The sequence below is a fragment of the Zootermopsis nevadensis genome, unplaced genomic scaffold (assembly GCF_977971745.1).
Source record: "Zootermopsis nevadensis isolate Lab colony 2312 unplaced genomic scaffold, Znev_1.0 Znev_ptg000028l, whole genome shotgun sequence".
Classification (NCBI taxonomy): Eukaryota; Metazoa; Arthropoda; class Insecta; order Blattodea; family Termopsidae; genus Zootermopsis; species Zootermopsis nevadensis.
The window spans coordinates 13,989,870-14,016,138 of NW_028259160.1; the positions used below are offsets into that span (position 1 = coordinate 13,989,870).

The 26,269-nt window shown below is 38.4% G+C and overlaps 3 protein-coding genes and 1 long non-coding RNA gene across 8 annotated transcripts in view; 3 read left to right on the forward strand and 1 right to left on the reverse strand.

The window, feature by feature from the left end:
* The window catches only part of LOC110832816 (uncharacterized), a 124,702-nt gene that overhangs the window by 2,051 nt on the left and 96,382 nt on the right, over nucleotides 1–26,269 (reverse strand). For 2 of the 5 annotated variants that reach the window (XR_015537370.1, XM_087356963.1), the window contains exons 3-4: nucleotides 19,750–19,800; nucleotides 4,469–4,688 (exon numbers count right to left, since the gene is read on the reverse strand). Coding sequence is in view for 4 of the 5 variants with exons in the window: in XM_087356963.1 (XP_087213089.1) it covers nucleotides 4,543–4,688; nucleotides 19,750–19,800 (197 nt within the window). In the remaining variant the exon portion in view is untranslated. Of the gene's footprint in view, nucleotides 1–4,468; nucleotides 4,689–9,778; nucleotides 10,999–19,749; nucleotides 19,801–26,269 lie in introns of those variants that run through there. The other 3 variants (XM_087356964.1, XM_087356965.1, XM_087356966.1) reach the window with 2 other exon arrangements.
* LOC110832813 (uncharacterized) lies at nucleotides 298–4,333 on the forward strand. The gene is made up of 4 exons (XM_022070169.2): nucleotides 298–455; nucleotides 997–1,152; nucleotides 2,339–2,500; nucleotides 3,705–4,333. Exons 1-4 carry the CDS (start codon nucleotides 369–371, stop codon nucleotides 3,873–3,875), a joined length of 576 nt encoding a protein of 191 aa, XP_021925861.1. The 5' UTR covers nucleotides 298–368; the 3' UTR covers nucleotides 3,876–4,333.
* On the forward strand, nucleotides 10,993–13,907 carry LOC110832818 (uncharacterized). Its single transcript, XR_002544063.2, has 2 exons — nucleotides 10,993–11,251; nucleotides 13,632–13,907. It is a non-coding gene; the product is annotated as an uncharacterized LOC110832818 (long non-coding RNA).
* Nucleotides 14,694–26,269, forward strand: part of LOC110832819 (uncharacterized) — a 32,228-nt gene continuing 20,652 nt past the window's right edge. The window contains exons 1-2 of the mRNA XM_087356962.1: nucleotides 14,694–14,904; nucleotides 16,798–16,910. The gene's annotated coding sequence lies outside the window, so the exon portion shown is untranslated. The remainder of the gene's footprint in view (nucleotides 14,905–16,797; nucleotides 16,911–26,269) is intronic.

Below are 26,269 nucleotides of genomic sequence, written 5' to 3' on the forward strand. Positions count from 1 at the left end.
ACTTCTTACTTTCCCTCGTGATAAAGTGGCATCTTCAGGCTCTCACGGAAAGACCTAGAAATCAAACATTGCCTATACGTTTCCTTCACCCCTCTTCCCCGCTTATATTATGTCATCCGAAATGATATCTGATTAAACTTGCATTCTGTATGCTTTTGTGCCGAACACAAAGAAGGATGCCTTTCACTGACACGCATGGTGATCACGAACACTGAATTTTTATCCTTATATTTTCTGAATAGTCATATGGAAAATTCACAAAACGACAAGTGCACAATTACCATAATATATAAATTCACAATTTTAACCACCGTTTGGTTAGTTTCAGTCTGTTTACTGCGTGAACACCCTCGGAAGCAAACGGAAACATGAGTGTAGGACGCCTTGTCACTAGCACTCTCGTATTTGTGATAGCAACGTGCCTAATAATATATGTGGAAACTGCGCCTAAGAAGGTAAGAAAGGACGTACTCCTTTTTATTTTTTATTTAGTGTTCTATCTGACGACAGGTCCATATGAACAGGATCCTTCCATCCTTTTCTCGGACTGGGACCTGTTCATATACGTTCTTGGCAGATGATCCAGAAGTGGTTTGCCATTGCCTTCTTCTGTGTGTGAATGGAGTAGTTGTTGGGATGCCACGGAGAAACCGGGGAAGCCCCCGGAGGAAAACTCCGTTTTGCCTAGACCACGGCCTTGCCCAACACAAGCCTATAAAGACATTTCATACGCACGTATCATATTCCCCATTCGTACTATCTCAGAGAAGAATGTGTAGAAACTGTCACTGTCCCTTAATGGTGAATTTGAAACTGAACTTCCGTCTGGGGCTGAAAGAAAGCTAAACCAGAATTTTGATGCATTGAATAACGAGTTCTCAATCTGGCAGTGTGATGACTACTACCACTTCTAATATTATTACTACTTCTGCTCTATCTCCTACAACTGACACTGTATTACTATTGATAATAATCTTTTTATTCATCTGCTTGTAGCGCAACTACGTACTTCAAGTGACGAGGGTGGACAAACCTTATGGGGATGGAAAATATGTATCATTCAAAAGTCTGAAAGCTGCAAAATTTAACAGAACAATGTCGGTCCTCAAAGGTACTTTCTCATTCTTGCAAGATATTCCAGAAGACACAACGGTAAGTATATCATATTCGATTATTACGTTACTAGGGTACAGCCTGTTTAAAACAACGTGACATACAATTAACAGAACAGGATCATACAGTACGTGGGGACTCCACCAGCGCCCGACGATAAGTATATGGTCTACGTCTTTGTATTACTGTATCACTCTGTATGAAAAAAAAACACAGTAATCGCCCAAGTTAGACATTTAATTTGAAGAGAATTTAAAGTAACAAATTTAATGTAGAAAATTATAAGCTACTTGAAGGGCCTCCCAAAGGTCGATACCCCCTCCTCCAGGGTCGGCCGTACTTTCGATCCAAAAGTTAGTCACGGTGACGATAGGATGTGGAATAAGTCATAACATTACAAAACACAAAGACAAATGCAATTCAGAATATTATAAAGATTTCACATAAAGTAAAGGTTATCATGCTGTGAAGCGATAGTACAATGCAATTCTACAACTCATCGTACATGACAGAACAGACCAAAATTCGTGACAAATACGCCAAGGACACGACGAAGACTATAACATATGACTATTCGACTACATGACATTAATTAAGGAATTCTGTGCAAGTATTTATTTATAGTGCAAACTTTAGAGATCTTAAAACATGGCGAGCAAAAATAACACTTTATAGTGGTTTTAAATATATTATATAAGGTACCATGTTGCTAAAACTCTTAAAATTATCAAGTGGCATGTATGTTTGATATTCCTTTTCTAATAGTTGCATCCTGTTGCGTAATTAATCAAATATCAATGATAAAACCGTCTACACAACTTTATTCGGGGACTAATTCCATTAAATTATTCACTACGGCGTCACTGAGACCATATAACGCCATCCTCATATATATATATATATATATATATATATATATATATATATATATATATATATATATATATATATATATGTGTGTGTGTGTGTGTGTGTGTGTGTGTATTAAATGTGCTGCAAGTTCTATTTAACAGGCACTTGTGAACAACCTGCTACGAGCATAAGCGCACAATAAACTACCCTAAAAAATTAAATTCCAAATGTATGTTTTTTTTATATTTGTAACACTAACGGTATAAAATTCCACGGAAAACTAGAAATTGAGGAGCAGCCACATACTGTCCAGGTAAATATTTTATTCTGTTTCACATATCATGTAATTTTACTTAATTTATATTATTTTCAGGTCGTCATGGAAACATACCAGAAGATTGGGGGCGGCAATTACGGAAAAGGGCCTATAGCTCTACCCGAGACCAGCCTCTGTAATTTCATTGCAGCCGACGATCTAGTATACGCAGAAATTAGCAGGTGCACCGGCCTTCCGAGAAAATGCCCCCTTAAAAAGGTAAATATGCTGATGGTGAACAAGTTACAAATTCCGGGGACAGATCCACATATCGAGTTGCCTAAATTCGAGGGAAATTAGTAATATCAATGTTCAGGGAAATGGAGAACGAGGATTACAATTTCTTTGATTAGCAGGTAAATCGATAAAACAGAACACGATTATCACATAAACACCGTGACACACCAAGACTTCGATCAACACTTTTACAGGACGTTTGGATGACAAGCATCATAATAATACTTCCAGGTCCGGCGAATAGAGAACGCCATTTTTCCTTCCCACTGTAACAGACTCAGGGCATTGCTTCATTCGGATTCTACTGTTGACGTCACAACGCTCGGCGTCGGTTTTCCATCATCGTGTTGTGTGTCTCTAGCTTCGGTTGGGTTAGTTTGGATTTTGTTTGGATAGGTTAGGATGGGTTATGTTGGGTTGGTTTAAATCGAGTTGTTTTTGAACTGGTTAGATTGGGTTAGGTTAGGTTACGTTAGATTATATTAATTTAGGTTGGGTTAATTTGTGTCTGGGCGTCGCGACGGTCGGTATGATTTTTTCAGCATCGCGTCGGCAAGGTAAGAACTCAACTCGCCCTAATGACCTTCTTCCTCAAGCCCAAACAAGCTCTGTTGCTTGTGACCTGCACTGCCGCGTTTGCCGGAACATCGTACAACCACAATAACCGGGTATGTCTCCATGACACCTTCACTTCAGTGTCTACCACGTGAATTCACAAGCAGCGGGTTCTAATTATTTCATATACTTCCACCAAACACGATATATCGGAACTACACTAAATTTTGACGAAGTACTGTGACTCTGATTCAATTTGGATCATATATACTTGCTACTTTACTTAACAGACAGAGATTTACGTACATATTCCGAATATTTTTAACAGATTTGGGTACATGGTTTTTACAATATACAAGTATTATTAACAAGTCTTATCTTTAATAAACTTTAAGAACCATTTTAGTTTTGTAATTAACATAGTTTAACTACTGAGTCCTTCGGCAAGTTCTAGCATGACTAATAAGGAAGAAAACACAGTTTAAATATGCAAGTAGTAATACGTATGTTGAGATAAGAGGGATAGAAATTAAAATTTTAGAAAATAAACTATACGTATAAAACTCTAAGGAACAAATTCGAATCCAGCTCATTAAGTCTCAACATATCGATCATTTGTTTCTTTTTTCAGATTGATATAAATATTGACAATTACGACATTAATAAATCCAATTTACCACCAGAGTTACCTCCTCCAAATGAGTGGATGGCAGAACTTAATTTAACCCACAAGAAAACTAAGGCAACTATGTTATCTATTCGTCTATATTTTACCATCGAGCACAAAGGAAATGCTGGATAGTCCTTACTAGATCACAAGGGTATCCTTCATCTTAAATTCGTCCAGACAACAGCCTTACAAAGCAGCAAGTGCGAATTTCTGAATCTTCTGCGACACGTGTTTTAACCAAGTAAGTTGACAATATCTAGGTAAATCATACGAGAAAAATGTTAAATTTAATAAGAAATTGTAAGATAATATACCTATTGTATTACATGTGTTTCTTAACAACTTGCTATCATGATATTAATTCAGGGATAAGTAACTTTTCCGACATTCATTGTACCAAAGAAACTGTAGATAAAATGGGATGAGGCATTATTAAAACTGTATTTACGTTCCACACTTTTGTAATATGTCAAAGTATTATGCATGTACTTATATACTAATGGTAGAATATGTATAGCTCATTTTCAACAGCCATGTAAAGACCACATGATTAAGTACTGTAAACAATAAAATGTAAGAATGTAAACACAGTTTACTAGTACTAACCTTCATATTCAGACCATATAACCCAAGGCCTATATATTTCACATATCACATAGAATGACAGAATATAAAAATGTACGCGGGCCACACAAAACGCATCGGGCAGACCGCGTGTTGTATCGCCTGGCGTACTTCGGAGATCAGCTCTGTCACTTATTATCGCCCCGCGTCTCCAGCTCCATCTGAACATTCTTCCTCAACGTAACTCAGCCTCCAGGACAATACCCTGATAACAGAAGCGCCAAGCACTTCCGAAACGTCGGGGAACACCTACCAGACTACATGGAGCAACAACCCAGAAGACCATCTTCATACTCGCCGCCGTGTGATCCTCAAACCTCACTAAACAAAAAGATAATGGAGAAATGACCAGTTCGACAGCTTTCTACAGGAAATTTCTGTCCATAACCCTAAATCTGTCTCCTCCATGCTCGTACACAGAGACCCCACATTAAAATTTCCGTTACTCCCTTATTTTCTGTTTGGGCGCCTTTATATTGTTTCAATGCAAGTACAGCACAGCTGATTCATACTGCACATACCAAATTGCACGGAGTCGTAAATTATTTTGGGTTGTATTAATATTAACCGTCTCATGAATATTGGGGTATCTATTTTTCAACTTAATTTTCACCCAGTCTGGATTCATACCGACTGAAATTTCCATTACAAACTGTTCCATTGTCGTAGTGAATATGAACCACACTTTCGTTTTTGAAATTCCCTTAAGATGTACATTGGAAGAAGCTGAATATGATGAAAACCGAATTATTTTAACAAATACTGGTCTCGTATTAGACTGTTAAAATTCTTCAAATAAGGGTCGCAGAACTTGTGAGTTCTGTATTTCACGTGATGTACAAATTCTTGGACGTGCAATGGAAAGTATTTTATGTAAACGTGTCACATGTCTATTGGAATGCATTTTAAAGCAGGCGTTATACTGGGCCGATAGAAAGCAATAAAATTTCTTCGAAAAGATTTAGTGCAGAAGCACAATATGAAATTTAAGTGGAATCCACAGAACAGTTTCGGACATGAAACAAGACGATGAACAGACAAACACAGACAGACAGACACGGTGCTCCGTTACGTGAAGAAGGTTTTGAAGTCATGTGTCAGAATCCCGTTCTAACTTTTTCAATCGAGAACCAAGAGGTTAACCTGCATAACTTTCAGGGCACGCCAAAGTAATTGAGACGTGAATGCCGAGGAAATGGAGTGGAGACCACATGCTTCCGACGTCGGGAAGGGAGCACTCAAGCAGGTAATATTCTGTAACCCCTAGAACTTCAGGGGAAGAAATCCGGAATAACTTGCTGAGTGAAGGGATTCTGCCGACCTGTAAGACGTCAGATATTTGCATAAAACGAATTCGAACTTAGAATCACACGTTTAAACCCGCTTAAATTCTTCAGAATGCATGTCCGTTGCAAGAACAAACAAGCAGCCCGATTAATTGGTCGGGAAATATCACCAACAAAAGGAAATCTGTGGCGAACGCATTTTAGTCTCGGTCCAAAAACATTAAAACAGTGTAATTAAGATATTGTTTATTACATTGTACTGATTGAAACATGTTGGCCTATTAGTTTGCTTACCGGGTCTAACATTTAAATATTATTTAATTAAAATACTTTTATAAAAGTAATTGTGAGATGTGAAAGGCCTTAAGCTGCTTAAACAAACAAGAAGACCTATAAACTGGCTGGGGAAGATCACCACCTGCCTCAATGCACACATCTCGACCCGTCTTTGATGCTGGGGCTAGCAGTGCGAGGCAGAGGACTCCGATATCAAGACGCCTTCCTAGCCTCAATTATTAACCAGGGCTCGAGAATGGATTTCTGACCCACGGAGATCTGCGAGGAATTGTGAGAAACTATACAGTTCGGGTACTCAACTTGTGGTCCACAAGAACGCTGCTGAAGGCAAGTGTTCACTTTCTGTAACAACGACGTATATAAAGACGGTATCCAATATGATGATACAAACCGTCAAATCGAAAATAATTTGCAGAGTTTGGATGGACAGATGTGAAGGACATTTAGTTAATTATCTTCTGAAAGACTTCGGTACAATTGTTCACTGCCGTAAGAAGGTCGGTCTAGGAACAGCTAAATGCAGAGAAAACTAAGTACAAGGACAGGGACCGGTGGCGGGCTCTCGTGAACAAAGTAATGAACATTCGGGGGTGGGGGGAATTCTTGACAAGCCGAGTGACTATCATTTTCTTAAGAAGAACCCAGTTTCATGGGTTAAGTTGTCTATTCAATAATTTCGGAGACATAAAATTCGGACAGATGGACGGACACGGTAACCCTATTATGAAGTCACCTCGCGAACACTTTGTAAAGAGCTCATAATGAATACAAAAATAAGAAATACAAGTAAAATAATTGAAACTGAAGTAGCACTGAAACAATATGGGCCAACAGCAACAGGACGACTACCTCTAAAATTTTATAATTTGTTTACTGTACCAGGTGTGGATAAAATAAATGCCTCCCCCCCCCCTCCCCACTGTAATTATGATTTGCTTCATCTGTCTACTGAGGTTGCAAGTTGAAACCTACGGTTTCCATGTAACAGTTTTAAGAAAGTCTGATATACCCGTGACATTTACACAGCAACAAACTCATAAACCATATCCACATTTCTCCTAAAGCAAATACTAAGTTTACGTTCTGCACCGTCTCCACACTACGTGCAAATCGAAAGTGGAAAGTGTCATAATTTTTAACCGCCTGCGAAGCAGAGATTTTATCACGAAGGTGTTGAAATAAGTAATGACCTATAAACGTATATCAGCTCTCAGACCTTAATTAAATGATTAATTAAAGTTATCGTATCCTAGCGGCGATATTGGTACAGCCATGAAGGAGAATTTGTGCTTTGATAGTTTTCAGTACGAAGCGTTTACTGACAAGGAACCAACAAGAATGAACACATTACTGCTTCGTATTCACTGATCAGAGCATGGCGTCGATCAAAGAACCCCGTACATCGGGGCAGGCGGCTGGGTAGGAAAAAGACGGCGTGGCGAAGAAACAAGTCCCAGCCGATGGAGGGAATCAAACCCCTGCCGTCCAGCCACAGCAGCCACGGAACTGTCTCGAGTCAGAATTTGTGAAGGCATTTCTCAGGAGACTTTCGAAAATTACGGCTCGGGCTAAGCTTCGCGGTACAGTTTCATGTCACGCTGGGAACAATACGACCCTAGGCAGACGAGGATATGACGTGTAGCAGATGCACGAGGATAAGGAGCGGCTGCAAACCTCGAATAAGGAGCAGCGATGCAAAATCTAAGGGTCTGGGATTCTTTCTCAGCCCGAGAGTTAAGCGAACTGTAGACAACTTTTTTAGTGACTGCATCGTAAATCGTGGAAGCGCGTCTAAGCGAAAACCTGATGTTACTTCTGCTTTAAAAATAAAACACGCCATCAGACCGAACCGCGTAGCTTGTAACACTTCCGATTCCTCATGTGTCTAGTTCTTTACTGACAGATAAGAAGTTACGTACACTAAAATTTCTTAATTACATTTCAGCAACTGACCACGAAAATAATTCTTTGCGATGCACTGCTTAAAATATTTAAACAATTAGGAAGCCCTGAGGATGTCTTTCCGAAATTGCCGCCCCCACGGCGCTCCAAGCGAGAAGACCAACATCCATGTCTTCATCACCGACAGAATCTCGAATCTCACACATTTTCATTCATCCCAGTTTTTCTTCCAATCCTAAAATTGTTCACATTTAATAAGTCAGACGATTTGTGCATTATTTATCATCGGTAGTAACATTGCATTTATCTGAAGAACACTTTATGAGATATATAATAAACATGTAAGGTTCCCAGCCTAGAAACCAGCGACTCCTGTGTGCCCGCGAAGATAATACGAAGGGTCCGTGAGTTATTTTAGTAGAATGACGTATGAGAACGCTCGAACGGAAATAGTTTTGCTTATCCTGTTATAGACAAGCTTTCCGTTTTCTGATATGCAGCATTGTTACGGCTTGTTACAAATAGGCACTTTTTGCTAAGCATCGTTATTCTCTGGAATTACGTTAATTCAGTATGGTAACAAAAGATCGAAGTTGGACGAGGCGATACCGATAAGCGTCTGGTATCACTGCACAATGCCTAATTGTCACACATGTAAATAATGTAATTTCGAAGAAGATTATAAATCTTAAAGCTTGCACTTTCAATCAGATCAACTTAACCTAATATACGGCCTAAATCATAAATTCTAAATGATTAGCGCATTACTCGGGAACGGTTTTTACTCGAGTTCTCTGTCTGAGAATACTAACGGCTGAAGCTTGCTGCCGCTGATAGTTCACAGACCAGAAATTCTCCGGGCCTGTGGGGAAGCTTAGCGTCGGTCTACTTATTTCGATTAGAGTAACTGCCGTCTATCCTGACTCAAGTTTCTCGGCCGCGTGGATCAGATCATAACGTATTTATAGCGGTCTGACTGAAACAGACGAAGATGGGCTCAACTGAGCTGAGCACAGAGGAGAATATTATGGTGACCCAAGAAAGGGAAAGGAAGACAATTTATCTTTCTCTTTAATTTGTGGTTTATTTAAATACGCTATCATTAGCTCGGACTACATAGAGCCGTATGATAAAATGACTATTGAATAATGAAATGGAGAGGATGTGGAAGGAAGCGGTTGTGGCCTAATTTGAGGTACTATAGCAGAATTTCCCTGGAGACCTGAGGAAAACTACGAAAATCCTGTCAGGATAGCCTATCTCTGGGCTGAGATCTGGAAGAGGTACTTCCAGAATACGAAGTAGCAATGCTAACAATTCGTTGATAAAGAATCAGAAGGATGGAGACAATTACATTATGAGGAGCTTCATAATTTGTGAAATGTAAATGATATAATTGTGAATAAATAAATTAAAAGATATAAGAGAACCAGATAACATTGACTGGGAAGTAATAATTGTATACAGAATGGTGGTCGGAAACACTTAAGGGAAGAAAAAATTTGATAAACTTGGGCGAAGATGTGAGGATTATTTCTTAACTACAGTTTCCAAAGAAGGCCAAGGACTATGCAATTAGAAAAGTTTTCGGTATGCAAATGAATGAATGTCGGCAAATATAAATGAATGGTGCATAACAGGTAACACAAGAGCTTTCGTATGTACGCATAAAATCATCAGAATGCAAACGGCAGGCATATTAGAGTTTCTGAATGGGTCGCAATGAATGACAACAAAAACACGTGAAGGCGGACTAAAAGTATCCTAAATGTGGTCGTTTGGGTTAAGGGGACGTTGGTAACCACCTACAAGACTACAACTTACGACGTCGTAGTTTACAAGACCACAAGCCAATTTTAACTGCCGTGAAAGCAAAACTAACATTAAGATTCCTAACCTATTCGAAACACAAACTTACCGAAACCATGCATTAAAAAACTTTTATTATAAACAAATATATTATTTAAAAACAACATTTTGAAGTCAATAGTGAACGCACATTAAATTGTATATACGACTCTGCAACACTTGGACGTCAATTTGTTTGTTTTAACTACGTGTGACATAATGTTTGCATTTCACTATAATTATATTAAGCGTAAATTGCTGACAAACTTTATTCTGATCATGTCAACATCAAGGGACTTCTGACTTCTGCGTGTTCTGTAACTTCTATTATCTTCTCACTATCAAGTCAGTACAACGTGTTTAGGCACAGTGTTGATAATCTCATGACGTTTTTCAAACACGAAATCAACATCCACTGCAATCACCACCACCGGAATCACCACCACCGCAATCACCACCACCGGAATCACCACCACCGCCACTGTAATCACCGCCGCCGCCACCGCAATCACCATCACCGCCACTGCAATCACCGCAGCCGCCACTGCAATCACCGTCGCCGCCACAACAATCATCGTCGCCGCCACAACAATCACCATCGCCGTCGCAACAGCCTGTCCATACGAAAACCGGAAAAGCTGGAGTATCCGAACTGCACTTGTCTTTCTCTCTTCGTTCTACAGGGAGACCGGGAATTGTTTCTTTGGGGGTGCTTTCACAGCAACAGGAACAGCAACAGCAGAGCCAAGGCCCACAACAGGCGCAAGGTCCGAATTTCCCAGACGCGTACACAACGAAAATAATGACGCAGAGCAACACGAACACTCCTACGATTATCGCGACTATGTATTCTGCAGGGAAACCGTTTTCAGTGGCTGTGTCTGTGGCCCTATAATCCGGAAGAGGCGCCATTTATAAATTAACAATTGTCTCTTGCCACGCGGTTACGGACAAGAACGGCTACAAACTGAAATAATAATCTTGTACGTTGGGAATAAATAATTCCCCGTTTTCGTTGATTCTTGGTCAGAGATTAACCTCTTCCACAAATCACTGTTCTCTGTAATCTAAGGTTATCACCATGTTGTGTTGTGCTACTAATTTCGTGTGAACTGACCAGAAGAACGAATCAAAGTTGCGCACTGCACAACGCATGCACCTAAGGGTTCTTGAGCTTTATATACGCTATGCGTTGGCTCGTGGCGTTGCTATCTAGCAGCTATATTCAGGTTTCTTCCAATTTTTCGTTCCGTCTCTTCGAAATGGGTGTGACGGATATCCAGAACTGCAGGTTATTTCTGTTGAAGAAATGATAAGATTGAAACTAACCGACAACCCAAACGATAAAACATCACACGTAACTTCACAGTATGATAAAGAACCTCGCAAACTGATAAACGTTCATGATCATTCTGACGCAAGTGGGCGGTCACTGATACAACATCTGTGACGTTCGTATCTTCCGGCAGGCCCATCGAAGTATTCTGTGAATATGGCGATGTTCGAATCATGCTGTGTTGGAGTGTTTCACTGACCTCTAAAAGTCCAGTGGTAAGTGTATGTACCACGTGATTTGACAATGTCATTCTGTATTCTGCCTAAGAAGAGTATTTATGTTCTGCATGATTCTCGGAATAAACAGCTGTTATTTTTTTAAACTGCACGAACTAACTGATCTATGTAAAGAACATTAACTTTCGCCGGAGTTACTGAATTCAGTTCACACCCTTGCATCCTATTTATTCATGTTTTGTATTTTGTAATGTGTGTGATAAAATGTTACAGTGGAACCACGGTTCCGGAGAATCTGACGTAAATACGTCTCTGTAATGTAATGAAATGAAATGTAATGTAATAATTCTTACATAAGATAAGTACCTGTGATATTGTAAAAGGTTTTTACCAGCACAAAATTATCTAGTCTACGACGTACTTCTTCTACAAGCGATTCACAGCTCAGCTCTTTCCGCAATAACAAAAGCGGATTGTTGACGGCAGTAATGTAACACAACAATGCAGAGTAAACAGATGACGTTTCCTAGGTAACATAACAATGCATGCAAGCTGACCATTGTTTTCAGCCCATATTTACAAATTGTTGATATTTCCTAGGTAACCATCTTACACATTTTCCTGTCACTTTTTCGTAACACTTTTTTGCGAAATGACGTATTTACGTCAAAATACTGATGTTTTTAAAAGCACGATAAAGTATTCCAGTTAAGCACACTAACAAATATTACTTTAGATCAAGAATTATTAAATCATGGCCCAAGGTTTCAGAACTCACAATAATTCATTACGGGTCCTCTATGGAATCTTACCAGAAACTTGAGGAAACTCAGCCGGTTAATCTGGTATCCAGGGATATGAACTTAATGATTTAATAAACAGCTCATTTAGCGGTGATGGCAAGCAAGGGATTTGCGTTAAACCACTCAATGAAGATCAGAAGCGCAGATTAGATCTGCCTCTGCGAAGGGCGAGGGCGTACTTTTCTCATCGAATACTGGAAGTTACGTTTTCATTTCATTAGTCGGTACGTCAGTCACAGTATGCTAGCTGTATTCGTTCTGTTCACAGAATAAATTGAACGAATGAATAATACGAAGTTGTGTTTGTAATTCACATATATATTTATTATTCAAGTCATATACACAAACTTTTAAATTTTGATGTTAAAATTTAAAATTTAAAATTGATATTCTGCGCCATTCATCGTTATCTCGATGTAATATCAATTTTAAATTTTAAATTTTAACATCAAAATTTAAAAGTTTGTGTATATGACTTGAATAATAAATATATATGTGAATTATAAACACAAACATGACGCATCAAAACTATAAACTTGTGTTTGTAAGTTTTTCCGACCGCATATTTCATACTACAAATTACTGTACGCATTTGGGCAAATTTACTATTTATGTTAATAGAATCTAAAATGGATGTGTCAGCTCAGTGCTGTACAAGAATTTAAAACTGAAGTTATCAGTTTTTTTATAAACGTATCTTTGTATAAAATATGCTGGTTTCATTTTTCCATAGTACTAACCACTTTACTGCCAGAAATTCATCAAGATTGTTGTGTCAATGATGGTTTTCCTGGTTGTAAAGCCATGTGGTCACCGAGCGAGAACCTCAGATCTCAAAAATTGTTGTTTATACCTCACCCGTCTATTCCTTGTTATAAATATGGTTGCAAGACTTTCGCCTTGGTTGTGCTACCAGTGTGTTTGCAGAATTTGACACAAATTAATGTAGACTTGTAAAATGTTCAGGTATAAAGTGATTTTGGCTTCCAGTTATGAGTTCGTTTGTATTCGCTTTCGATGAGGAGTGTTCTGAACAGAAACGTGTCCCTCGTTAATAATATGGATCAGAAACATATTTCATTTAACTTTTCGGATAAACTGACAAGCATCCTCGTATATGACGTCATAATGGCTTTACTTCGGGAGAGCCCTTACAAGCATAAGAATACTATATAGACTTTCTTTACCAGTAAAGTTTAGCAACACAAAAATTTGCTAAGTTAAAAACTCGAAAAGTTTTATTTTATTTTTTTGGAAAGTTTCTGAGCACCAAGCATCCTGAAACGAAAAGCAGAGTCTTTTGTTCTCTACCGCTATTGTGTGACAAGATAAGAAAATTCTGTTGTGCCAACTGAACAGACTGCGTCTTAGCCGGGAAAATGAGAAACTGAGAAGGAAAAGCAACGTTATTTTAAGTAGATTGCCCTGATGATGAAGGGAGCAAGGACCCCTGAAACGTTGGTAAACTTCTTCCAGACAACAAGGCGCTTCAAACCAGAAGACAGCCATTAACATTATTTTACGTTATGTTATATTATTGTTAGACTTCATCCATCGTCTGCGTGTAGTAAATAAAACCACAATGTTTCGGTTGTTGGTTCCACTTCCATTTTCAGGTAGAATATCCGATGGGAGGACAAAACATTTCTAAACTGGACTGCCCTGTCGATGATGGCAGCAAGGATCTTTGAAACGTTTGTAAACTTCTACCAGACTACACGGCTCTACAACCCAGAAGACAGCCATCAACAGCCCAAGATGTCCAAGTAGTTTCCCAAACTTTTCTAAAAATATGAAATTTATGTTCTTTCCCAAAAAAAGTATGAGCTTATTCATGCGACTTAACACGTGAAATTTGTTTGGTGGTCGTTATAAAACCTGTACTTTACTGACGACTGTTTATTTCAATTTGGATTACTGAGTTTTGGAATTTGTACATCGTCTGGTATTCTAAAAGAACACACAACGTTTCGATAGCCGGAAGTCTTCGTCCTCAGGCGAAGGACAGAGAGGCAGTTACTTTGTTGGGCCCGTTAGGAATACCTAATCTCGAACACTGGACCAAAGAGTTAAGAGTTTTCAAAATCTTGTTTTACCTTACAATGCCAGACTATGGATAAATAAAAAAGGAAAAAATCTCAGTATTTCAGGTCGTAGTCTACTATTAGAACCTGGCATTTGTAAAAACTTTTGAAAGACGGTGGGACACAATTATTTCACCAATTTCAAAAGCCAAACGAATCCCAACCGGAGGATCAATGCTTCTAAGCGAGATACCGTGTTCGTCGACCAGAAAAGGTTAAAATCGATACAGCCTAAGCCTTCGAAGCGATACTAGAAGGAGTGCTTTTCAAACTCGGTTCGCCTTTCTTTTCAACGCAGAGAACTTCAAGACTATCTTAATCTTTACTGTACCCTGAAAATGAACCTGCTTTTATGTCGTTTGACATTCGAAATTCATATCATCAAAACATTTCGCCTGTCTCTTCCTGCACGTTTATCTTCACATTTTGCAGCAAAAGACAAAGAAATGCAGTCACTTAAATTGATCCATGTGCACGCGTTGTTATTAAACGTCTGAAAAGAAGTGACGGCTGAAGTAATAGACATTTCCAGGTTTCGGTGACGTTGTGTTGCTCAGTGTACAAGGATATACACTGCAGAGGAGCTCACAAAAATCCTGGAGAAATCCTGGATAAGTAATAAAGTAGTGGCGGAGAAGTCCTGGAGAGATTATGCGGAAGATCTTTGGTCATGGAGAAGTGCTGGAGAAATCCTGGATAAGTCCTAAAGTAGTGGCGGTGAAGTCCTGGAGAGATTATGCGGAAGATCTTTGGTCATGGAGAAGTGCTGGAGAAATCCTGGAGAAGTCCTGGTACCATGTTACTGGTAAGAAGAACGGGTAGACGGGGAATGTATAAGAAAATAAGACGAAGATGAGAATAATAATTCAAAAAGGCAAAATTACGGTTAGGAAAAGCATAATTAATACTTGTTCCTCATTAAACTGCAGTCATATTTCGCTCTGGTATTGTGAGATATTGCAGATGTGGCAGGTCCTGTTCACGGGCGCTTTAGTAACTCAGTGCGTGATATTTCACCGTGTTTTTTGGGTGCTGAGGGCGATAAGTGGACCGCGGAATAATCGTAATTCAGATGTCAGTACTAGAGGGGCGTAGCTTTGTGATTGATCAAAGAATGCGTGAAATCACTATTCAAAATGGAAGATCAGTGCTTGTTAGTGCCTTGTAGTGTCACAAAGAAGAACTGCGAGGACGTTGGAACATCTGGTCTCAGCGAGATGTGACCACTGCAAACAGACACAATTCGTTACAAAATATGCCTTTTGTCTGGTTCATTCAGTACACGTGGTTTGGCGTGTCAGTAAAGCGGAAATACGGCCGCTTATTTGAAACTTTTGTTTCAATTAGTTTCCCGAAAACATAATTAAAAGTTTGACTACATTATTTTCCGTCAGTGACTCACTCTGCACTGATTCAGACAGTACAACATTGCGCTCAACAGATTTCATTTAGTGTTTCCCAACCTGTGGCCCGCGTCAACATTACTTTATGTTTACGCTTTCGGATTCTATTTTGCGATGTTACTGTGGCTGAAACATCAGATGTGCACTTCACCAAATATTTTTAGGAAGAACAAATCAAAAAGGGTGAGATAGCAGGGCATGTAGCACGCATGGGGCTGTGAGAACTACGTACACGATTGTGTACGGACCTTCTGAAGGGGAAAAACCACGCCAAAGAGCTATGCTGGGATGGGAGGATATTATTTAAATTGATCATAGGGAAAAAGGATAGGAAAGTGTGTAATGGATTCAGTTAGCAGGATAAGGACTGGTGGTGAGCTGGTATGACCACGGAAATGAATCTTCGGGTCTCATAAAAGGCATGAACTGCGAGATGATGGGCTTCTCAACGATTGTGCTCCAAGAAATTAGTTAAGTGGGAAGGTTACTGATTTATCAGTACGGATTTTTAATCGACTTTCGTCAACTACACAGTTTGTGTCCAATATTGTAACTTCATTTCGTTCAGCGGTGCGAATGACAGAATGGGAAGAAAGTAATAAGAAAGTCGAGTTGCGTTACAAACCCAAGAATGAGTACGTGAACATTTATAATTATTTCATTACACCTTTGTGCATTACAAATGACTAACTTGGATAATTACAACGTCCTTTGGGGTTTAACGCCGCATAAAAATCTCCACGGGACAGAGCCCTTCTTCAAAATCTGATGGTCGCTCAGCTACTCAAGGAATTCCATTTTATTGAACTCGGAGATTCATTACATTGGACATAAAACCTACCACTTGGCATTACTGTGTTATCTGAAACAGTCGCCGTCCTCATATATTTAAAATCCACTTTAATATTATTACCCCATCTACGCCTACGTATAACTGGTCCCTGCCCTTCAGAAATTCAGACTAAAACGTATTTCCCAGTATATGTCAGCGCTACCTAAATTCGTTAATTATCACACAGTAATTGAACATGCTTAGGCTGTCGACAGTAACGCAAAATGTAAGACACAGAGGGTATCGACCCTCGGAAAAGTTCTACTTGGTTCCAGAAACTCACGCGTATGTCCCGACGTAAATGCTGGGACAAAGTAGCCGCTGTATTCGCGGGGGTGGGGGGGGGGGGGTGCGTGGGAGAGGGATAAAACAGGAGCAGTCGCGAAGGGTAGGCGATGGGGGAGGGAAGCTGTGTAGTGGTACTTCGTACGGAGGAAATGCAGTTTGCTTGAACCTCTCTCAGATGGCGGGCGAGTTGGTTTCGCGGAACTGGGACACAAACCAAGTACCACACGGACTCCGCGAAGTGCAGGACGTTTCAGATTTTCAGTGGAACGGAGCGCTTATTGAGACAAGGTAAGTTTCCCACCATAGCAATTACTAGGTGCTACTACTTCGCTTCGAGCTTAAATGGAAGTTGTATGTTTAATAGCATTTGTTCCTTCCTCGATATATTGTGTATACGTTTGTTTCGCTGCTGTACTTGCCAGTTTAAATGATCTAGTTTTGAATATTTCATCTGATTCAATATACGTCAAGTGTTTAAAACACCAATTAAACCAGCAGACGTTTTGAAATTTAATTTAAATCCACGTACAAGCCTGTAATAAAATAATTAACTCATTTTTTTAAAACAATTAATGATTACCACTGAGGTCACATGCTGCATCTTGATTAAATTTCAAGCCATGAAGAAACAAATTCATGCGTTCTTAATCTCAGATCTAGATGGAGGTGAATGGTCAGGTTTACGCTCTGGCCGCTTTACCCCGGATACTGCATTATAATGTGCATTTATACTGTTCAAGTAATTCACACAATGTCCACGGTTTGTCTCTTGAAGTAACATTAAATATAATATAAATATGTTTACTGTTAAAGTACCAAACTAATCAATTTAAAAATTTATTCCTTATTTATATCATAGTATACTGAACATTAGGATGTCCAAGCAAATGTCTTAAAGATATCAATGTATTCCTATAATAATATCGAAATATGGACAGCGATTATTCAGTCCAGTTTGCCACATCACGTACTTTGCTTTTCTGTGCATTTGTTATTTTAATGAATACACTACAGTTTGCATACGAACTCTTATGTGCATTAAATATGCTGTCTCTTACGTAGAGAAATGATTTTTACAGTCAAATTTTAAACAAGAATACAACACAGGCATGGGAAAAGTTATCATTGTTATCAACTGAAATCTAGAATGAAATATAATATGTTGCTATACCTATTATTTATTCACAACCGAAAGTAACAGTTAAAACAAAACGGCCAATTAAAACCATGTATAGCCTTTTCATCATGACGAACATTTTGGTGTCTTTTTTAAATACGAAATGTCGTTTCACCTATAAAATTAACATTATAACGTAAGTTTTCTTAAACTATAATCAGTACCTCATCCTTCAGTGTGCCCTGTGATATACAGTCTGTGACATGTTGCAAGATTAAAAATCAGTGGAAAATATAAGCTAGGCATACGGGTTATTTAAGAACGCTGTATTATCTAATAAACGAATCAAAAACCATGACCCTTAATCGTAACGTAAGTCGATTTGCCTCTGACCGCGTGTATTATGGATATTTTGAACGTTCCACTTCAATGAATGTTTTAAAACAATTTTATTAATGGACGGTTTTCTCATCACCAAGCAAAATTGCAACAAGAAATATTAAAACTTTCAGGTTCTGACGGCGCTTTAATCCTAGTGTGGATCACGGCATTTAAGTCTACATTAGGTTGAGTAATAATTGTCTTATATTTTGATCTGTTGTATTTTATAACTAAAATAGTTGTAGAAGTGATTTAAAGCAAATTCTGTTCTATTCTCAGAGAGAAATAAATTTAGAATAAATCACTAGTTAAGTAGTATAAATTTGAATTTGGAATATTTAACAGAAAATTTGCTATATGCAAACTTGTGGTTAATATTTTAATATTTTCTGTCAAATCATAATTTTTAATAAGATAATAAAATGTAAAATATTTAAAATATCATATTTAAAATATCATTTCACGTTCCGCATCGAATGATATTTTAAATATTTTATATTTTATTATCTTATTAAAAATTGTGATTTGACGGAAAATATTAAAATATTAACCTAATTCACAATATGACGCAAATATACTACCTTATAAACTTGTGGTACAAGCTCAGACAAGTAGAAAGTTCATATGATGAAAGCGCAATTACTTGTAAATGCGAATTAAGAAACAAATCTTTTGAAAATAAATGAAAAATCTATAATAACTGTACGCTCTTTCATAGTTAGTTTGGGATTGGAAAGCATATAGGCTTGCAGTGTTAAAAGTGAAGAGTTCATGGTAACTGCTGTTATTTTTAAGCTACAACTTCAAATAAAAGTCAGGTGACATTGAAAAGGTAGTTTGCCTCTCTGCATACCAATATAAAAAGATAAATGTTTGCTCCCATACTCTGGAACAGCCCGTACCAGAATTGTAATGACGTTTAAGGATTGGGGATAAAATATATCATGGGATGAGAAGAATTCTCGTGGGCATGTCCAGGAAGGAGAGAAGGATATTAAAAGCTTTTGTGGGCAAAAATAGAAGGGCGAGAGACGCTGCTACGAGTTGTAGCATATTGATTCCAAAGTCGCGGTTCTACTTCCGCCCACTACCGTTACTCAACGACCTTCGACATGTGTCACGATTGATAAATATATATGTACAGGTCAGCGGAGAGAAAGGCTTACACGCAGCTCACTGGACCAAACCACGAAAAGTACATATAATCTTTCAATGCTGAAATTCAGTAAAATATCGCTTTACTTCATCGGAATGGAAAATTTAATTCCTACAGACAGTCTTGGTCTGTGATGAAATACGAGTCGAATGAAGAAAAAATGCTTTCATTACTTAAATAAAATATAATTATCTTAAATTTAATAAATTACTACATTGGTGTATAACTCTGTGTATGATTCGTGTGCAGTTTATCAAAACGACAGAGCCATGAACCTTCAGCTGGTACCACGTACAGCAGAGAGAAAAGCATGACATCAATCTCGTGTTATTCTCTCTGCCGCGTGGCTAATTCTTCGTCAGTGCGTGCGAAGTTTTGATGTTTCCGTGGTTGTCTGAGGCGTTCATCTTTCGCACGCACACTCAATGAATCTGACAATGTCTAAAGCAACACTTGTGGTCGTGTCTACTTACGTTTGTAAGGAGTTGCACGAGTAAGCCTGCTACAAAATATTGTCTGCTTACCTGAAACAAAAGAACAGCAAGGGCGAAAATCATAAGCAAATTCATCAGTACTGCAATATTAAAAGCAAAAGTGGTTTACTTCATTCTCTCTAGATAAATGGCGACAGAGTGACTTGAAACAGACCACGACCGCTTCCTTCCCAATCAATTCCAATTATTCGTTCACGAATAAACCCATAATTCGAAGACACGTGTCCTAGGCAGTTTAAATTGCCATAAAAAAAAACCAAGACATTTCATTGGTTTCAATTTACTTCTGACAGCATATCGGATTGAGTTGTACAGAAGATATGAAATGGTTAATCTGACAGAAATTATTGTTATACAGATATATTAAACAATTATACTGGCTTATTTTTCAGTGTGAAATGTAGTTCCTTCAACACGCATTATTTATTACGTCGCAAAATCCTTCCATACTGTAAGTAATAACGAAAGAAAGAAAAACTCCCATAACCTGCTCCATCACAACAGGCTACAAGCTAACATGGATTTTCCGACAAACTTTCTACAAATTCCTTAACGGACTTTTGTAATTACAACAGCAAAGTTTATGATTTAAGAGGATATAAAACACACTCCTTTATTAATCTTTTTTTCATTTGTGGTTGGTTAAAGTTTCGCTGTCATTTTTCGTGCTTTGGAGAGTGCAGGGGAAGTAATAAGGAAAGAAATTGGAAAATATGTGTACTCTTCTGGAGTACACTTGGTGCCGCAGAGACTCTATGCTGGAGTAGGATGAGGCACGGTGTGGTAGCAGCTCGAAGCAACAGCCTGAGCATTAGCCACGTATTGCAAAGCATAATTTTAAGAGTCAATTGAATAAAAATTTTCTTGGATATTATCCATCGTCTAGTAAATATAAAACGTAAAACGACGTTTCGGAGATGGGACTCTATCTCCGTCTTCAGGTTCCTACACAGTTGGGCCCACTAGATAGAGCTAATCCCTATCTCCGGACCGGAGATAGAGTCCCATCTCCGAAACGTCGTTTTACGTTTTATATTTACTAGACGATGGATAATATCCAAGAAAATTTTTATTCAATTGACTCTTCACCATCGTCAAGAAGTTTTAGATTTGATAATTTTAAAACTTCTAGGGTACACACAGAATACGTATACACTGACCCTAACAAAAGAATAAAGTCATTATTACTCATACCACATGAAAGACCGTGTGTTCCGCTCCAGCGCGTCTCTCGAAGTGCTACATGACAACACATCTCGGTGTTTAGACTACTATAATTTCGTACCCGAGTGGATACAATGATTGATGCTGTCAAACATTATGCCGCAAAGTCTGAGAGTTGAAGCTGTTTCAGCGCAGTGAAACATTAACTATATAATGACACCCATTAATCTTTCATTCCCATCATTCATGTAAATGTGACATTTCTAGTCATTCGACACTCCATCACTGGCTGCAGTGAATTGTCATTTTACGTTTTGCCTCACTGCTATGACTCAAGGCAAACATATCGGGTCACTGCACTGAGTATACGCTAAAAGTATGCATTGCACAGAAAATGTCGCGGTCCGATGGGAGGGTCTGTACTTCAGAAAGAAACTTACCTAAAATTTATTGAGCACGATGTTTAAACGATTAATTTTCAAAGATTTCCACACTTACGTAATGCAACTGACGAATGACGTGTCCCTCTGGAAACAAGAAGCTGTTTCCTAGACATGTTTAAACAACTGTCGCTCGTAACCCGCCGATAACTGATGAAATTATTACAAATAGACAACCTGAAAGCTCATATCTTGAAGTAAATTAAATACGTGATTCAACTTGTCATAATCAGCAACAAAAAAATTAAACTTAGAAGAGTTTATAGCAGTTTATTAGGATATTCGGCCAAAAGTGTCACACACAGACCCTCTTCATTCCTTTACTTCTTAACTCTTTCCACGTTACGAACGCAATATCTCGTCCAGAAGCTCCTACTTCTGGGTTTTTGTCAGTTAATATAATTTCTAAGTGAGATTTCAGGTTCTCATGGCGGCGACTATGAAGATGGCAAGACCGCCTTCTGAGATATTGCTCCGTGTAGACTCGTAAAAGTTGACAGACGTTTTAGTGGTGCCTGTTGCCTCCGTCATCAGGGTTCATTGCTCTGTGGAAAATCCCATGCCATAATATGCCACAAGGCTGTCATTTTCAATAGAAAATGTGCTGTCATCTCTTTCCATCTGGCCTTAATATAAATAACAAAGGTATCGTGGAAATGCACAAAACCAACCAGACTACACGGCGCAACAACCCAGAAGACAGCCATCTTCAACGTAATTTTTCTTACATTACGTGTTGAGAACGAAAGTGTAGACTTTGCAATTGAAAATAAAATCCAAGTTTACAATCTAAACAACTGATCAGCCCATGCACATACAAAATTCACAAATATACGCACTGACACAAACATGCATACATACGAAAATTTAAACACGAATTTTGAGCTAAATATAATATTTAGATCCCAACTCCGTACTGCAGGCTTTCAATGTCTCAGTCAGTAGAATTGATTTATATATGCAGAAAAGCAGGGCTTCGTTTTTGCAGATTTAAATTTCATTAGGTTGGCACTCGCGTTTCTAAACTAGATACGACTGGTGCTCGAGAGGGCTCCACTCTACAGTATTAAACTTAAAATTACGTCTGACAGACTTCCGGTTGCTGCAAAACGTCCAAGTACATTTGTTACACGAATCTCTGTACAAAATCCCATTCTGTCGTGGTTCAATTACAGAGTTCTGTAATAATGGAACAGTCTCCTGTGAGTAAATATTTATGAGAGACTAAGTTATTGACAATAATTTTTGCATGTTTCACCGAAATATTTAGTTTTCCATATATCTGAACAAGTTTTATATTTTCTTCAGCTCAAAAACTTAAATTTTAAAATCGGAACCAATTTATACTAAAGCAACAGAAGGCCGTATTAAGAGCTGACGCCTACTAATTCTTAAATATATATGACTAGCGTGTGATGCTACCATAAGCATATCTGTCCTTCAAAGTAAGACCTGAGAAGAAAAATTAATTTTGCAGCAGCGATGTCATGGATGTAAATAACCAACTCAGAGTGTTTCAGTGTCGCATCAAAATAAGCGAGTGTTTGGACACACCTGTTTTAATTTAGCCCACAGCATGTGTTACGCGTCTAAACGATGCTAGGGGAGAGAAACTTACATGGCGATGAATTAAAACTTTATTTCAGCCCTGAACCGCACATTAATTTCTTATAACATTTAGACGGGTAGGGGTTTTATTTCAAGTTAAACCTGATAAGAACGAGCATAAATGTAATAACACTGCATAACTCGCAACTTTGTATAATAAGAGACAATATGATGAATGAGAACGTTGCATAATGACGAGCTTTATAATTTGTACTCATCAAATATCAGGATTGTTAGAGCGACATAATGAAGGAAGATAATTTGAGCTGGGCATAGTGAAAAACAAAAACCACACAGAATTTTTAGTAGGACAACCTGAAAGCAAAAGCTATTAAGGAAAACTAGTCACAGATGGAAGGATAATATTAAAACAGCATTAAAAGAAGTAGAGTGTCAGGTTGTGGACTGTATTCAACTAGTACAAGGTAGGTTCCAATGGAGAGCTGTTTTGAAAATAACAGTGCATCTCGAGGTTCCATAACAGGCGGAGAATTTCTCGACGAGGTAGGCAACTACGAGTTTCTTAAGAATTTTGCTTCGTGGAGTTGGAAATATAAGAGTAGAAACAAGAACTTCGCCTTACAGCAGTGTAAGACAGATGGTAATTTCTCTCGAATGATAAACTGTAACTATACTGTAGATCTTATGTGGCTGTTTTCTGATATGTTGCACTGTGTAGTCTGGCAGAAACTGACGACGTTTCAGAGGTACTTACAGTCTCGACCATCAGGGTGATCGCTCGCTGAATTCATTTCGGACCAAGTATATTACTTGTAATGAACGTTAACAGGCTTAGACTACATTTCTTTAGACAGCAGACAAAGGGTCATCTTCTGAGGATTCTAATATATTCAATATAAAATTCTATTACGATTTTAAAATGGTGCCGCTCAGTGTCGTTATTTATTGATTTTGCAGTTCATTTTAAGGAGTGATTAATTTAGATTATACCATTTTATATGCCACTTTTACAAACTAAACGTTTACAGATATAATATTGTATGCACTAGGGCTAGTCCAGTATCTGATCTCGTCGTCAGAACTGACATTGAGAGACGGGGATCTAGTAGGGCTCTAAGCTCACAACTTTGTCCCTTCTTGGCACATTAGCGTCGTGTTGAATCAACACATCGCATTTCACATTCGCGTTACTAATGTATACAGCCGATACAAAAATACAACATAAATGACAATACAAGTAGCCGAAATACTTGTCTGACACTAATTCCTAAGCCTACGACTGGAAGATCCTAAGGTGGTTCTATCTAGTTCACATGCTCACAACATGTATCTATAAACCAATCTTGATATTATCGTACGATCTTCTTCTTGGCCTTTCTAGGCGCCATATTTCCAAAGGTTATCACGCAAAGATTCTGTGTAACACTTATTGTCTTCCCCATCGGATCTACATGACCAGCTCATCGTAAAATCTTCAGTTTAAATATTCTAACGAAAGGCCTACTAGACGGTCACAAGGACTCGAGTTCTTGGCTCAAAATATGGGGCCACGCGTGAAGTCAGTAAACGGTCAGGACCCAGAGGGAAATCCCGTATCCGTATCATTCATCATTATCGCGCCTGCTAGTTGTATACCAGTGAGACATATCAGTGAACTTCACCGGTCAGAAACTTTTCGCCCTAAGGAATAAGTAGGGACGTTGAGTGGGAGTGTTTCGAATTTCGTGTCACGTGAAGGGAGAGTATGCACATCTGAGAACATAAAAGGTCACAAAAACATGGAGAACACGCTGAGGAACTTCCTAATTTGTATTATTAGCTGATTAAATATAGAATTTTGAAAATGCTGGGGAATGTATAACACATAGGGAAAATGAAAACGTCATTTTAGGCGGAAAATCTGAAAGAAAGAGACTAGTTGGGAGACGAAGGAACAGATGGACGGATAGGGAGAAAGAGTGTGTGCTGGATTGTACTGGCTTAAGATTGTGGGCCAGTGGCGAACGACTCTTCAGAAAACTATTGAAACTTCGTCTTCCATAAGAGGTGAAGAATTTCTTGTCGAGTTGAGAAATTATAGGTTATATTATCGAAGAACTAGCCTGCACCATTGCGTTATATCTTAAGTTATTTTGTAGAATTCTGGCATGTCAATGGCCACTGTTACCGATCGCAATAGTTTAATAACTGGAGACGAGAAAGCAGAGACATTTAGTTCCTGATAGTTAAATTTTAAAAAATTGCCAGGGACATCATTTCCAAGATATTACCTGCATGAAAATTCGGCTTTGATTATAAATTATTGGTTATTTAACGACACTTTTTTAATTGAAAAAGTTACAGTGCTATATGACTAATAATGATGAGTTTGAAAGGACATGGAGAAAAGTGGTCATGGTCTATTTGGATGTAGAATCAAGACATTCGCCTTCAGATACATAAGGCAAAAAAGTCGAACCAGCCTAGCGTAAGCGATATATGAATCAGATTCTTTCTGAATACAAATGTGGAGTTATCGAACAGCTATAAAACATGCAAGTTTCTTACGGAAATGTTTGAAATTCTGAAATTGTACAATGGCTGTTTCTGCTATGATTTAGTTTCAGGTTAATAAGGTTTATACTGCGTTATTTGCAGAGGCGACGGAGCACGCTGTTCTTATTCTCGCCATAGAAGTTGAGGCCGTGCGATCGTAAACAAAGAAATTCTGCAAAGAAACCTCAAGCGGAACAACTAGAGAGATAAAGACAAGAGTTGCGCTAAAGTGCTTCCAGTTTTTCTTGCAACATTTTTACGATTTTCTCTGACAATTCAAGGATGCTGTTCGTCTATTTAATGGCCTCAACGCGTAAACAAACAACTTCTTTTATATTACATCGCCTTCGTAGTGGCCATTTCCACGTAATTGGTAGCTGTCGCATGCATGAACGAGTGAGTGTGAATATTGCGATGGAAGACGGGAACGAAGGAAAGGCGCTATGATTCACAACAGCAAATTGGGCGGAGAACCTGACCCAGGGAGGCAATTTGTAGTGCCTCGAGAATACACACGCCGAAGAAAATTTGGTGCTATTAAACGGATATATACCACGAGCAATTCGAATAGGAAATTCCAGACTGAGGCGGAGGCAAAGAGAAAAATTCCTGATGGTACTGGAAATCGATCTTTGGCAGTTCAGGTTCTAGACCAATTACTACTTACTGAGCTGCATAAAACTGCTGTTTTATAAAGAAACAAACTGGCGTTTTCTTTCTTGTGTTTTCCAGTTTTTCCCAATGCCTAATCCTCCTACAACAGATGGCTTTAGCTTCTTTTTCGTTTATAT